This window comes from Lynx rufus, unplaced genomic scaffold (genome assembly GCF_022079265.1).
Source record: "Lynx rufus isolate CCGP_SWC_20201006 ecotype Redwood Valley unplaced genomic scaffold, mLynRuf1.p SCAF_21, whole genome shotgun sequence".
Classification (NCBI taxonomy): Eukaryota; Metazoa; Chordata; class Mammalia; order Carnivora; family Felidae; genus Lynx; species Lynx rufus.
Genome location: NW_025814836.1, coordinates 762,055 through 777,716, shown reverse-complemented (window position 1 = coordinate 777,716; position 15,662 = coordinate 762,055). Strand labels below are relative to the sequence as shown.

The 15,662-nt window shown below is 37.2% G+C and overlaps 1 protein-coding gene across 1 annotated transcript in view; it reads right to left on the bottom strand.

The window, feature by feature from the left end:
* Positions 1 to 15,662, bottom strand: part of HERC2 (HECT and RLD domain containing E3 ubiquitin protein ligase 2) — a 274,285-nt gene that overhangs the window by 131,790 nt on the left and 126,833 nt on the right. The window contains exons 28-36 of the mRNA XM_047086559.1: positions 13,953 to 14,167; positions 13,342 to 13,474; positions 13,115 to 13,242; positions 12,830 to 13,025; positions 10,230 to 10,363; positions 9,506 to 9,679; positions 9,291 to 9,427; positions 8,777 to 8,928; positions 7,640 to 7,831 (exon numbers count right to left, since the gene is read on the bottom strand). Of these exons, the coding sequence (XP_046942515.1) occupies positions 7,640 to 7,831; positions 8,777 to 8,928; positions 9,291 to 9,427; positions 9,506 to 9,679; positions 10,230 to 10,363; positions 12,830 to 13,025; positions 13,115 to 13,242; positions 13,342 to 13,474; positions 13,953 to 14,167 (1,461 nt within the window). The remainder of the gene's footprint in view (positions 1 to 7,639; positions 7,832 to 8,776; positions 8,929 to 9,290; positions 9,428 to 9,505; positions 9,680 to 10,229; positions 10,364 to 12,829; positions 13,026 to 13,114; positions 13,243 to 13,341; positions 13,475 to 13,952; positions 14,168 to 15,662) is intronic.

The window sequence follows — 15,662 nt, the reverse complement described above, 5'->3', positions numbered from 1 at the left end:
TCAAAACCACACTCAGATATCACCTCACGCCAGTCAGAGTGGCTAAAATGAACAAATCAGGAGACTATAGATGCTGGCGAGGATGCGGAGAAACGGGAACCCTCTTGCACTGTTGGTGGGAATGCAAAGTGGTGCAGCCACTCTGGAAAACAGTGTGGAGGTTCCTCAAAAAATTAAAAATAGACCTACCCTATGACCCAGCAATAGCACTGCTAGGAATTTACCCAAGGGATACAGGAGTACTGATGCCTCGGGGCACTTGTACCCCAATGTTTATAGCAGCACTCTCAACAATAGCCAAATTATGGAAAGAGCCTAAATGTCCATCAACTGATGAATGGATAAAGAAATTGTGGTTTATATACACAATGGAGTACTACATGGCAATGAGAAAGAACGAAATATGGCCCTTTGTAGCAACGTGGATGGAACTGGAGAGTGTTATGCTAAGTGAAATAAGTCAGGCAGAGAAAGACAGATACCATATGTTTTCACTCATATGTGGATCCTGAGAAACTTAACAGAAACCCATGGAGGAGGGGAAGGAAAAAGAAAAAAACAAAAAAAAGAGGTTAGAGTGGCAGAGAGCCAAAGCATAAGAGACTATTAAAAACTGAGAACTGAGGGTTGATGGGGGGTGGGAGGGAGAGGAGGGTGGGTGATGGGTATTGAGGAGGGCACCTTTTGGGATGAGCACTGGGTGTTGTATGGAAACCAATTTGACAATAAATTTCATATATTGAAAAAAAAAGATTTTTAATTTTTTTCTACTGTAATTTTTTGTAATTTTTTTATTCCATTTACTTCCATCCTTTCATTTTATTCTATTTTATTGTATTTTTTTTAATTTCCAAACGTTTTCCTATTTTTTCCCTTTTTCTTTCCCTCTTTTCTCTATTCTGTCATGCTTCTTTCAACAACCAGACCAAAACGCACTTAGCATCCAACATCCTTTATTTGATTTTTTGTGTTGTTGGTAATTTTTTCAATTTTTACTTTTTATTTTATGAAATCTTTTTCTTCCTCCAAAATGATGAAACTAAGGAATTCACCCCAAAAGAACGGACAGGAAGAAATGACAGCCAGGGACTTAATCAACACAGACACAAGCTGGATGTCTAAACCAGAATTTAGAATCACAATAATAAGAATACCAGCTGGGTTTGAAAAAAGCATAGAATCCATTTCAGCAGAGGTAAACTATATAAAATCTAGTCAGGGCAAAGTTAAAGATGCTATAGTTGAGATGCAATCTCAAATGGCTGCCACGACGGCAAGCAGGGATGAAGCAGAGCAGCAAATAAGCGAGCCTAACACAGCACCAGTAATAATAATCATTTATAAGTTATTCGATTTTCTTAAAATAAAAACAAAAACAGCTTCAAACATCACACAACTAAATAAACCCACAACAAGAAACTTTAAGAGGTGACAACATGGCCTCAGAATCCATGGAGGCGATGGCCAGGTGGTGAAGGCATCATTGTTCCTCAAGCTGAGATGGTGGTCTCCCAGGCCTGTGCCTCTACTATGAATTTCCTCACTACCTAGGTTAGGTTAGGGGATCTCAGAAGCATTCCTACCATGATTTCCTGATTCAGAGCATCTCTAGGATTCAGGCAAATTGTTGTGGTTAAGAGTTTTCTCAAGAACAATCAATTCAGGATGGCTTCTAACACAAAGTTAGTCTTTTATGACATCATTGTTCATAATGTCCACCAAAAACTCAGTAAATAATAGTTTAATAAGCTTATCTGTGAAAAAATTGGTATAATTCATAAGAATATAATCAGAAATTTCTGCAAAACGTGTTTATAATCACAATTAACCAAATTCCAAAGTATTTCATGTACTTGTACTCAAATTTTGCTCATTTAATATAAAAATTTCTCCATATCCCTAAACAGTTGCTTCCTGAAAATATTAGTCAATGGACTAAATGCTCCAATCAAAAGACACTGGGTAACAGAATGGATCAGAAAACAAGATCCATCTACATGCTGTTTACAAGAGACCCATTTTAGACCTAAAGACACCTTCAGATTGAAAATAAGGGGATAGAGAACCATCTATCATGCTAATGGTCAACAAAAGAAAGCCAGAGTAGCCATACTTATATCACACAAACTAGATTTTAAAATAAAGACTGTATCAAGAGATGAAGAAGGGCATCATATAATAATTAAGTGGTCTATCTACAAAGAGGACCTAACAACTGTAAACATTTATGCGCCAAACGTGAGAGCACCCAAATATATAAATCAATTAATCACAAACATACAGAAACTCATTGACAATAATACCATAAAAACTCATTGACAGTAATACCATAATAGTAGGGAACTTCAATATCCCATTTACAACAATGGACAGATCATCTAAACAGAAAATCAACCAGCAAACAATGGCTTTGAATGACACACTGGACCAGATGGACTTAACAGATATATTCAGAACATTTCATCCTAAAGCAGTAGAATACACATTCTCCTCAAGTGCGCATGGATCTCCATGGATCTCTGCACATCTCCAGAACAGATAACATACTAGGACACAAATCAGCCCTCAACAAGTACAAAAAATTGAGATCATACCATGCATACTTTCAGACCACAACACCATGAAACTTGAAATCAACCACAAGAAGAAATTTGGAAAGACAACAAATACTTGGACTAAAGAATATCCTGCTAAAGAATGAACGGGTTAACCAACAAGTTAAAGAGGAAATTAAAAAGTACATTGAAGTCGATGAAAATGATAACACCACAGCACAAAATCTCTGGAACACAGCAAAGACAGTCATAAGAGGGAAGTAAATAGCAATCCAGACCTTCTAAAGAAGGAAGAAAGATCGGATACACAACGTACCTTATACCTTAAAGATCTGGAAAAAGAACAGCAGATAAAACCCAAAACCAGCAGAAGACAGGAAATAATAAAGATGAGGGCAGAAATCAATGCTATAAAAAAAAAAAACAGAACAAATCAATGAAACCAGGAACTGATTCTTTGAAAAATAACAAAGTTGATACACCCCTAGCCAGTTTGATCAAAAAGAAACAGGAAAGGACCCAAATAAAATCAAGAATGAAAGAGGGGATATCACAACCAACACTGCAGAAATACAAACAATAATAAAAGAATATTATGAACAATTATATGCCAATAAACGGGGTAATCTGAAGAATTGGACAAATTCCTAGAAAGATATACACTACCAAACTGAAACAAGAATAAATAGAAAATTTGAACAGACCCATAACCAGTAAATAAATCAAATTAGTAATCAAAAATATCCCCAAGAAACAAGAGCCCAGAGCCGGATGGCTTTCCAGGGGAATTCTACCAAAAGTTTAAAGAAGAGTTAACACCTATTCTTTTGAAGCTATTCCAAAAAATAGAAATGTAAGGAAAGCTTCCATTCCAAACCCAAAGCCTGACTAAAAAGAAGAACTACAGACCAATTTCCCTGATGACCATGGGTGCAAAAATTCTCAACAAGATAGTAGTCAACTGGATCCAACAATACATTAAAAGAATTATTTACCACGACAAAGTGGGATTTATACCTGGGATGCAGGACTACTTCAATATCTGCAAAATAATCAATGTAATACATTACATCAATAAAAGACAGGACGAGAACCACGTGATCCTCTCAATAGATGCAGAGAAAGCATTTGACAAAATATAGCATGTTTTCTTGGTAACAACCCTCAAGAAAGTAGGGATAGAAGGATCACACCTCAAGATCATAAAAGCCATATATGAAAGACCCACCACTAATATCCTCAATGGGGAAAAACTTAGAGCCTTTCCCCTAAGGTCAGGAATATGACAAGGATGTCTACTCTCGACACAGTTATTCAACATAGTATTGGATGTCCTAGCCTCAGTAATCAGACAACACAAAGGAATAAAAGGCATCCAAATCAGCAAGGAGGAAGTCAGACTTTCACTCTTCACAGACAACATGATACTCTATATGGAAAACCCAAAAGATTCCACCAAAAAACTACTAGAACTGATCCATGAGTTCAGCAAAGTCATAGGATATAAAGTCAATGCACAGAAATTGGCTGCATTTCTATACACCAATAATGAAGCAACAGAAAAAGAAATCAAGGAATCAATCCCATTTATAATTGCACCAAACAACATTAAATACCTAGGAATAAACCTAAACAAAAAGGTGAAAAATCTATACACTGAAAACTATAGAAAGCTTATGAAAGAAATAGAAGAAGACACACAAAAAAAGGAAAAATATTCCATGCTCCTGGATTGGAAGAAAAAATATTAAAATGTCAATACTACGCAAAGCAATCAACATATTCAATGCAGTCCCTATCAAAATAACACCAGCATTCTTCACAGAGCTAGAACAAACAATCCTAAAATTTGGATGGAACCAAAAAAGGCCCCAAATAGCCAAAATGGTCCTGAAAAAGAAAACCAAAGCTGGAGGTGTCACAATCCCAGACTTCAAGATGTACTATAAAGCTGTAATCATCAAGACAGTATGGTAGTGACAGAAAAAAAAGACACTCAGATCAATGGGACAGAATAAAGAACCCAGAAATGGATCCACAAACGTATGGCCAACTAATCTTTGACAAAGCAGGAAAGACTATCCAATGGAATAAAGACAGTCTCTTCAGCAACTGGTGCTGGGAGAACTGGATAGCGACATGCAGAAGAATGAACCTGGACCACTTTCTTACACCAGACACAAAAATAAACTCAAAATGGATGGAAGACCTAAATGTGAGACAGAAAGCCATCAAAATCCTCGAGAAGAAAGCAGGCAAAAACCTCTTTGATCTTGGCCACAGCAACTTCTTAACACGTCTCCGGAGGCAAGGGAAACAGAAGCAAAAATGAACTATTGGGACCTCATCAAGATAAAAATCTTCTGCAGGGCAAAGAAAACAATCAACAAAACTAAAAGGCAATCAACGGAATGGGAGTAGATATCTGCAAATGACATATCAAATAAAGGGTTAGTATCCAAAATCTATAAAGGAACTTAACAAACTCAACACACAAAAAAACAAAGAATCCAGTGAAGAAATGGGCAAAAGACATGAATAGACACTTCTCCAAAGAAGACATCCAGATGGCTAATAGACACATGAAAAAATGCTCAACATCACTCATCATCAGGGAAATACATATCAAAACCACTATGAGATACCACCTCACAACTGTCAGAATGGTTAACATTAACAACTCAGGCCAGAACAGATGTTTGTGAGGATGCAGAGAAAGAGGATCTCTTTCGCGCTGCTGGTGGGAATGCAAACTGGTGCAGCCACTCTGGAAAACAGTATGGAGGTTTCTCAAAAAATCACAAAAGGACTACCCTACAACCCAGCAATTGCACTACTAGGTATTTATCCAAGGGATACAGGCGTGCTGTTTTGAAGGGGCACATGCACCCCAATGTTTATAGCAGCACTATTGACAATAGCCAACGTATCAAAATGTACACACACACACACACACACACACACACACACACACACACAAAATGGAGTATTACTCACCAATCAAAAAGAATGAAATATTGCTATTTGCAACTACGTGGATGGACCTAGAATGTATTATGCTAAGTGAAATTAGTCAGAGAAAGACAAATATCATATGACTTCACTCATATGTGGAATTTAAGATACAAAACAGATGAACATAAGGGAAAGGAAGCAAAAATAATATAAAAACAAGGAGAGGGACAAAACATAAGAGACCCTTAAATACAGAGAACAAACTGAGGGTTGCTGGAGAGGTTGTGGGTGGGGGGAATGGGCTAAATAAGGGGCATTAAGGAAGACACTTGGGATGAGCACTGGGTGTTATATACATAGGGGATGAATCAATCACTGGATTCTACTCCTGAAACCATAATTGCAATATATGCCAACTAACTTGGATGTAAATTAAAATACAAAAAAAAATTTTTTTTAATTAAAAAAAAGGGGGCGCCTGGGTGGCTCAGTTGGTTAAAGCGTCTAACTTCAGCTCAGGTCATGATCTCGCAGTTTGCGAGTTCAAGTCCCACATCAGGCTCTGTGAAAACAGTTCAGAGCCTGGAGTCTGTTTAGGAGCCTGGAGCCTGCTCAGACCCTCCCCTGCTCACACTCTGTCTCTCTCTCTAAAAAATAAATAAACATTAAAAAAAATTTTTTTAATTAAAAAAAAAAAAAGTAAAGCAGAACTGACACACCAGAAAAAAAAAAAAAGAAATTTCTCCAAGAAGATATACAAATGACCAACAAACATGTGTAACGATGCTCAATGTCCTTACATTAGCAAAATGTAAATCAAACCACAATGAGATACCACTTCATAGCAAATGGGATGGCCTTGATCCATCCAGAGAAAAACTACTGTTGGTGAAGATGTGTAGAAACTAGAAGCCAGTCCATTGCTGAGGGGGAATGGAAAATAGTGCAGTGCTAGGGAAAAGACTGGAGGTTCCTTAGCATGTTAAACATAGGATAACCTTATGACCCTGCACTTCCACTCCTTGGTATATAACAGAAGAAATGGAAACAGGTGTTCAAACAAAAACTTGTACACAAATGTTCCTAGCAGCATTACTCACAATGGCCAAAAAGTAGAAACAAGCCAAATGTCCAACCATGGATAAAAGGATAAATAAAATGTAGTATATTCATATATTTTAACCATAAAAAGAGATGAAGTACTGAAACATGCTAAGTGAAATAAGCCATATACAGAAGGCTAAAAATTATATGAAATATAAAAATTATATTTATATGAAATATTCAGATTAGGAAAATCTACAGAGCTTAAAACAGATTTGTTGTTGCCAAAAGCTGGGGGAGAGGGAAATCAGGAGCTGCCACTAAATGGGTATAGCTTTGCATGAGGGTACAAAAAAGTTATGTAACTAGATACTGGTAATGCTTGTACAACACTGTGGATATGCTTAATGCTAATCAATTATAAAGTTGTTTAAAATAATACATTTTACTACCAAGGGATACAGGAGTAAAGTGTATCATTTTAAACAACTTTATAATTGATTAGCATTAAGCATATCCACAGTGTTGTACAAGCATTACCAGTATCTAGTTACATAACTTTTTTGTACCCTCATGAGAAAGAATGAAATATGGCCCTTTGTAGCAACGTGGATGGAAATGGAGAGTGTTATGCTAAGTGAAATAAGCCATACAGAGAAAGACAGATACCATATGGTTTCACTCTTAGGTGGATTCTGAGAAACTTAACAGCAACCCATGGGGGAGGGGAAGGAAAAAAAAAAAAAAAAAAGAGGTTAGAGTGGGAGACAGCCAAAGCATAAGAGACTCTTAAAAACTGAGAACAAACTGAGGGTTGATGGGGGGTGGGAGGGAGGGGGGGTGGGTGATAGGTATAGAGGAGGGTACCTTTTGGGATGAGCACGGGGTGTTGTATGGAAACCAATTTGACAATAAATTTCATATATTGAAAAAAATAAAATAAATAAAATAAAAATAAAATAATTGTAAAAAAATGATACATTTTATGTTATTTTCATTTTACCACAATAAAAAAAATTTATAAAGAGAAAGAAAAGATGAAGGAAAAACCTTGGCATTTTCATAAATGACTAGTGTCAACCTACCAATCAGCCGAAGTGCTGTCTGTGTCAGGGCAAGCATGCCAGAGTTCAGCAGGAGGTTCAGGTTGTTTGCACCATGTTGCAGGGTGAGCATGCTGAGCATCACCAGGAGAAAGCGAGCTTGTGGGGTCGTCCCCAGGCTTGGTCCTGACGGGTTCTCATTGGTAATGGTTTGTAGAGGGACAGGCTGGATACCTAAATGGCATTAGCACCCACATAAATTTCTTGCATGTGGATATAAGAACATACAGATGAGGAAAACAATAGCAATTTTTTAAAAACTATGTTTTTCAATGGGTTTCCAAAGAGTGTGGACATCAGGCAGTTGTTCATTGCTTTGCAATAATCCTACCACCATCAATCCACATATACCTATTTCCATTTGTCTGCAAAACTTAACATGCAGCTCCTCTAAATATCCCTGGTGGCTTACTCATTTTATTTCATATACAAGAGTCATATTTCACTTCTCTTCCACAAAACCAATCCTAGCATTTCTCTGCAGGTGCTCAAACTATTCAATAAATTAAGTATTAATAAAGGATATACACTTTAGGGTATATGGTGTTAGTGATACACATGAAAATGTTAAAATGTAAAAGCTTACTATTAGGACACTACAAAATTGTGTCTTCTGCTGAATTTTGAAAGTTCCATTTAAAATTTGAGAAACCTTAAAGCAGCTTAGAGTATCAGTCTAGGGGCACCTGGGTGGCACAGTCAGTTAAGTGTCCAACTCTTGATTTCAGCTCAGATCATGATCTCACAGTCATGAGATCAAGCCCTGAGTTGGGGCTCCACACTAGGCATGGGAGCCTGCTTAAGATTCTCTCTCTCCCTCTCCCTCTGCCCCTGACCCCACACATAGGAACGTGTGTGCACACTTTCAAAAAATAAAAATAAAATATAAATATATTTATATATCTATAAATATAAAAATAAAAATTTCTTAAAAGATTATCATTCTAATGTACAAAGTTATTAAAGTCTTCTCAAAGAGCAAAAAATTAGCATTTGTAAGTTTCCACAACATATAATTAAGAGCCAAACTATAAGATAATGCTAACATGATTACGGGCAATACTTCAACAGCAATCTTAATACAGCCTTTTAAACATCAGATTTTTTTTTTTAACTCACCAAGCTCTTTAAATTTTGCATTTGCATCTATCAAAACATTTCGAATATTCTGAACAGCCCAAGCATATAGCTTGCCAAAAGTTACTTCCAGCAGCATCCGATTAAAAGGTGGGATCAAATCAACATCCTTTAGGCAATCCGTAAGAGGTTCCCTTTCAAACAAAGATAAAGAATTTTACTTGGCACATTGCCAGAAAGGGGGCACCTGAGTGGCTTAGTCAGTTGAGCGTCCGACTTTGGCTCAGGTCATGATTTCACAGTCCATGAGTTCAAGCCCCATGTGGAGCTCTGTGCTGACAGCTCAGAGCCTGGAGCCTGCTTCAGATTCTGTCTCTCTCTCTCTCTCTCTCTGCCCACTCCCTCCACCCCCCACCGCCCCACTTGCGCTCTCTCTCTCTCAAAAATAAATAAACATTAAAAAATCAGAATATTGCCAGACTTTTAATTTCAATAAAATAATGTCTTGTTGCCAGCATTTCCCTTATTAAGAAAAAATGTTATAATAAAGTCTTACCCTATATCAATCCCCTCAGGAATAAGTCTTTGCCATCCACAGAACATAGCATACTGCACAGATGGAAGTAAGAAATTTTTGGTTGCCAGTTTTAAAATTGTATCTATCCCTTCCAGACGAACTTCTGCTCTCTCCAACTGCAAAATATGAATGCATACAGTTAAATGTTGTGTATATTATCCCATGCAGAGAAGAATGTTTTTAGCAAATTTTACCTGTTTTAGTAGGCACTTTCTCATTTTTTCCACATCCACTGGCTCTTCCTTAAGGGCAAATTCAGCAATTGTACTGAGGAGCGCAGACTGTGGATAGAGACCCTGAACATTCTGCTTCAACCACTTGTATTTGTGAACACCTGTAACGGTACTCAACAGTGGTTGCCATTTATCCTGACAAAGGAAAGCCATTTTCACCATTAGTTTACCTTATTAACATGGGCTCTGAAACAGTTACTCAAATAAATTATAAATAAATGCAAGTACGTTTAAATTGGCAAAATACTTAAAATTAAGTAACTAATTTATGGCAAAAATAACTATGCCATAAATAGGCTTATAAATGAATTTATAATCTCTATACTTACATACTTTGGAACAGACTAACATGGTATACAAAGTTAAATTATCATAGGTTTCAACAGCCTATGTGACCAGGACAGTTTCTAGAGCAAAGTATACATTCAGTGAATGAATGGCAAATGAATAATGATATAATGTACTACTAAAAGTAAAAGGGAACACTTTTCCAGCTATCGATCTAACCAGGACACCATAAATCAAGTGTGTTAGGCATGACTGGGGCGGTCACCCATATGTATAATAACCCACTACACTCTCTATCCTATAGACGCTCAAGGACAAAGTGACAATACTTATGGGTTCCCTTGCTATGTGCTGTGTTTCTATTCAGCCAGCCTCAGAATCACAGAAAATACTTCACCTTAGGTGATTTAATTGTAATGGGTCTTTTATCCACATTTATAGGACTATGTGGCAAAATGCAAGCTTCTTCTAAATCACTCTCTTCATTTCCAATTTTTTCTTCATCATCTGTAGATTCTGGCTTCTTAGGAACTATGATTAAAAACATCTTTCATTATAAAATTCATTTATTTATATACAATTTTAAATTAAGAAGTATTAAATATGCATGAAGGTAAAGGACCTATTTTACTCAAACATGTAAATACCACTGTCAACTGAAATGCTCAAACTACAAAAGTAAAAACTATCATGATTATTCTCACATGACATTCAATAATAACACTCTGCTACTCCACATCATGTATAGAAAGATGGAGAAGGTGCTATGATGGTCATACAGAAAGAGAAGCCCAGCAGTCAGCAAACTTTTTCTTAAAGGGCCAGATAGATGGTGAATATTTTAGTCTTTGCAGGCCAGTCTATTGCAAATACTGGATTCTGCTGTTGCAAGCTGAAAAGCAGCTAACTTTATTTACAGATGCCTGAATTTAAACTTCATATAATTTCCATGTGTCAAACATATTATTCTTCTTTTGGTTTTTTAAAAAGTAACTTTAAAATTCAAAACCCAATCTTAGCTCATGGGCAACATACAGCAAGCAGCAACCTGCATTTGTCCCCAGCTTGCCCACTCTGGACCAATGCAATGAATCTGTCACCACTATGCAACTGAACTGAATTAACTGGATACCTTTTACTATGTTATAGTCTCTTTAATTTGGGAAATTTCTATCGAATTTTCAATATGATATGTGGTGTTGCTTTCATATTTTTGCTCCCTTTCAAGACTTTTAGTTTATTTCTTCTCAGCAAGTAATATAATAAGGAATATAATTAATAATACACATGAGCAGTAAACACTAACACAGCAGGTCTGGGTTGCCCAAACTCTGCAAATTCCCAAGAAACACTGTCCTTTCAGCACTTGGCCATCCCCTGTGAACTGAGATCCAAAGTCCTTGACATGTTCTGCCTGAGAAAATTGTTTCTGTATGCCTGAGGTCTAAGGCCATGTTTTCCAGTTTGAACAGACAGTTTATGCTAAGAATGTGACTTACAGTTATCACCTGTTTCTACTGTGGAAGCTAGAGTCTAAATAACTAAGAGTAACCATGCAGGCCCCATATGTCTCTGTGACTGACCCACAATAATAATCTTGGATGCCAAGGCTCAGATGAGCATCCTTGCTGACAGCCCTTCACACATGCTGTCACACATCACTGCTGAGAGAACTAAGCACGGCCCTATGCAGCTCCACTGGGAGGGAACTGGAAGCTTAGGCCTAGTTTTCTTTGGATTTCCCTCAATGTGCCTTTCCTTTTGCTGATTTTAATCTGTATCCTTTCACAGTAATAAACTGTAACTGTGAGTATAACAGCTCTTCTGAGTCCAGTGAATCATCAAATTTAAGGGTGCTTTTGGTGAGCCTAACACAGCACCAGTAATAATCATTTATAAGTTATTTGATTTTCTTAAAATAAAAACAAAAACAGCTTCAAACTTACACAACTAAATATTTAAACCCACAACAAGAAACTTTAAGAGGTGACAACATGGCCTCAGAATCCATGGAGGCGATGGCCAGGTGGTGAGGGCATCATTGTTCCTCAAGCTGAGATGGTGGTCTCCCAGGCCTGTGCCTCTACTATGAATTTCCTCACTACCTAGGTTAGGTTAGGGGATCTCAGAAGCATTCCTACCATGATTTCCTGATTCAGAGCATCTCTAAAATTCAGGCAAATTGTTGTGGTTAAGAGTTTTCTCAAGAACAATCAATTCAGGATGGCTTCTAACACAAAGTTAGTCTTTTATGACATCATTGTTCATAATGTCCATCAAAAACTCAGTAAATAATAGTTTAATAAGCTTATCTGTGAATAAATTGGTATAATTCATAAGAATATAATCAGAAATTTCTGCAAAACGTTTTTATAATCATAATTAACCAAATTCCAAATTCATGTACTTGTACTCAAATTTTGCTCATTTAATATAAAAATTTTTATAATCATAATTAACCAAATTCCAAATTCATGTACTTGTACTCAAATTTTGCTCATTTAATATAAAAATTCTCCACATCCCTAAACAGTTGCTTCCTGAAAATATTAGTAATTCTTTTAGTTCCTTTTATAACAATTCTCCATGTATCAGAATACTCAATATTTCCAAAGGAAAACATTTCCTTACAATAATGGCAAGATTAACTAAAAGAATAAACATTCTCATATATCTCATTTACCAGGACGATTAAAAAAAAAAAAAAAAAAACTTCCTCTTCCTCATCAATTTAATAAAGTTTATAGTATTTACCTTGTACAGCATCAATTTAGTAATTACCAAATCATAACATACTCAATAGCAAAGTTGTATCATTATCTGATGTCTAGGAAAAATAAGCAGGATTTGTCTATTTAATCATAAATACACATAAAATATCATGGCAGTTGTGGAAATCCACATGTACTAAGCAGTAGCAAACAGCTTCACTCAAATCACAGACTCAAATATACTGGGGAAAAGCACACACTTTGACAGTATCTTCCCATCTTTTACCTCTCTTTTTCCTTCGTTCTCGAATTATCTTCTGAACTATCCTCCTCCAACGGGGCAAAGAACTTAACAGTTTAAACTTGGACATTATAGAGAGATCATTACAAACTGCAGGTCTTAGTTCATTAAAGAGGAATCTCAAACGTTCAATGACTGGAGCGCAGACTTCCTTGTAAGAACGACCCTGTTCTTGATGCGTCTACAAAGTTAAATAAGAAAAGACAACTTAACAAATATTTTACCAACTATCTGCAAAGCACAAAAAAAAAAGAATAAAAATGTATTTACCTTAATGAGTGAGCATTTTGCTTGGTAAACAACTCTACAAACATCCACTACTGATTTAGGCAATGTTCTGTGCTTTACTTGCTCAATACCAAGGGTTCCTGCGTGAACTAAAGATAATGCCACGTGACCTGTAAAAGACATTTTTAAAAAGGGGCAGCGTAAGAATGAATGCACATTGCATGTCAGTTGAAAAATGTATAGTATAGCTAAAATGTCAAGATTCATACCTAAATCTTCATGCTTTAAAAGGCAACATAATAGTAAGCGGCCAACCTCTTCCACAGGGTGCTCAGGAGGAAAAGTGATTGGTGTGGTCAAATGGCACTGCCTACAGTACCTTTCTATTTGACACAGAAAGTCCTGTAACAGAAACAGCTGGAGGGTAACTTCAGAGCCACCTAACACGCCCTCATAAATTCCAAACTACATGCCACAATTTCTAATGTACTTGCAATCAGCAATGCTTCTAAAACATCACTGACATATTGAATTGAATCAGCCTTTTTTTTCTTTTTCTTTTTTTTTTTTTTTTTTTTTTAAAGACAGCGCACATGCACACAGGGGAGGAAGCAAAGGGAGAGAGAGAACCTTAAGCGGGCTTCATGCCCAGTGCACAGCCTAACACAGGGCTCTATCTCATGACCTTGAGATCATGACCTGACCTGAAGTCAAGAGTCAGGCACCCAGAAGAACTGAACCAGCCTCTTACCTCAAAACCAGCCCTACAAATAATATGTAACTAAAGTCTGTGCTAAGCAAATCAGAGAACATGAAAGTGTTCACATATCAAAGTTCTACGGTAAACCAAGGATACTAAGTGTGGGAAGGCCTCACTCACCTTCACATTGTGATCTTGTATGTTATTGTCAGCAATGGCTTGCAGGAATGCCTGGGAATGGTCTCCTAAGGCCCGTCTGTGAGAGCAGAGTCGGGACTTGCTAGCAGGAGTGCCTCCAGGAGAGCTACAATGGTCCTCGTCTTTCTCCTCATTGTAGCTATAGTGGATCTGGCTGGTCTGTAGGCCTCCAGAGAAGATGGATGACTGAAGCCACTCTAGAAAGTGCATATGCAAACATTAAAGAGAAACTTGAGTGTACTATTCAGAAATAAACATTGATATAAAAGATAAGAAGTGAGTATTTGATTTAAGAGGAAAATTTCAGCATCATTCATATTAAAGAGTCACATCTAACATTTATATAGACTGGCTTATAATTCCTATGTCTGCATGAAAATAGGTTAACACTTCTGGCTATTCACTACATCTTAAGCATGGTATCAGAACTCAGTATAATAGTTCCAGTACAACTTTTCTAGATACCCAGTAAAACATGGAGCTGACTGATTCTACTGATACTGTGGGAACACTGGGGCATTGCATTTTACTAGGGAGAGCAGCATGGAGGCAACACTTACACAAGCAATCACTCAATTTCAATTAGGATAACTGTATGCTACAAAGTACTACAGTTGGTACAAGAGTATAGACCTCCACTACTGCAAGAGTCGGTAAAGGATTTTCTGTGGAAGTGACAACTGAGCGGAGATCTGGATAAAGATAAAAACACTGAGCATCCAGGTAGGAAAGCAGCACATGAGAAGGGGACTACAAAGAAAAAACATGCTCAGGGCAGGACATATTTCCCTAGAGCATTAATCTAATAATAAAAATGAGAGACTACTAATCATATAACATGGGACCTTAGTAAGAGACAGATCCTTGGAGACTGGAGACCCAGTAGACTATGTGTGTCTCACAAAGGAGACCTGCGTGAGGCATGGCTAGACACACAAGAATATGCATCAGTGCCAGTGTGGATGCTCATTCTAATTGCTAAGATAACTGGAGTGAGATTCACCAAAAAAAATGAAGAATCAGTTTGTTCATTGCTACAAATTTTTTTCAATGACTTCTGTTATCAAAATAGTCCTCCAAAACCCAAGCAATCAAATCTGGGATGTACTCCATGTTCTTTTACTGAAAATTTAGATTTTAGAAGATCCAGGAGCATTCTCCTAAGTGCTACATTAATTCTAAAACACAAATATGATCATGACCTTCCCTAGGTCTCTACATTTAGAACTCCCTCTAATCTCTCAAAGATACTGCTCTAAAGGTGGTTTCTGATGGCTTAGGCCTCACCTACCAGGGCCCATAGTACTTTCTGATCAATTCTACTCTGACTCTTCTCATTTCCCACCCTCTTTGCTGATTTAGAAGAAATGTATCTTCCCCATACTACAAATATTTGAGGGAAAGGATGAGTCCATCCCCCTGAGAGGCTCTGCAGGCAGCAAAATGCCCAGCATGCACACCAAAGGCTTGTTCCGGAAGGCTGGGCTGACCAAGTACATTGACCATCCTTGCCCACTAGCATTCTCTCCTGACAGTACACATACACAAGCAATAGGAAGCCCTATTTTTCTTAACAAATGCTCCTCACACACCTGTATTTCTGCCCAGAAGATTCACACACTCACTTTTCTGGGACTCCAATGTCCTTACTCCTTCACCTCTGATGGGGTTTCTTCCCCATCAGAACAAATT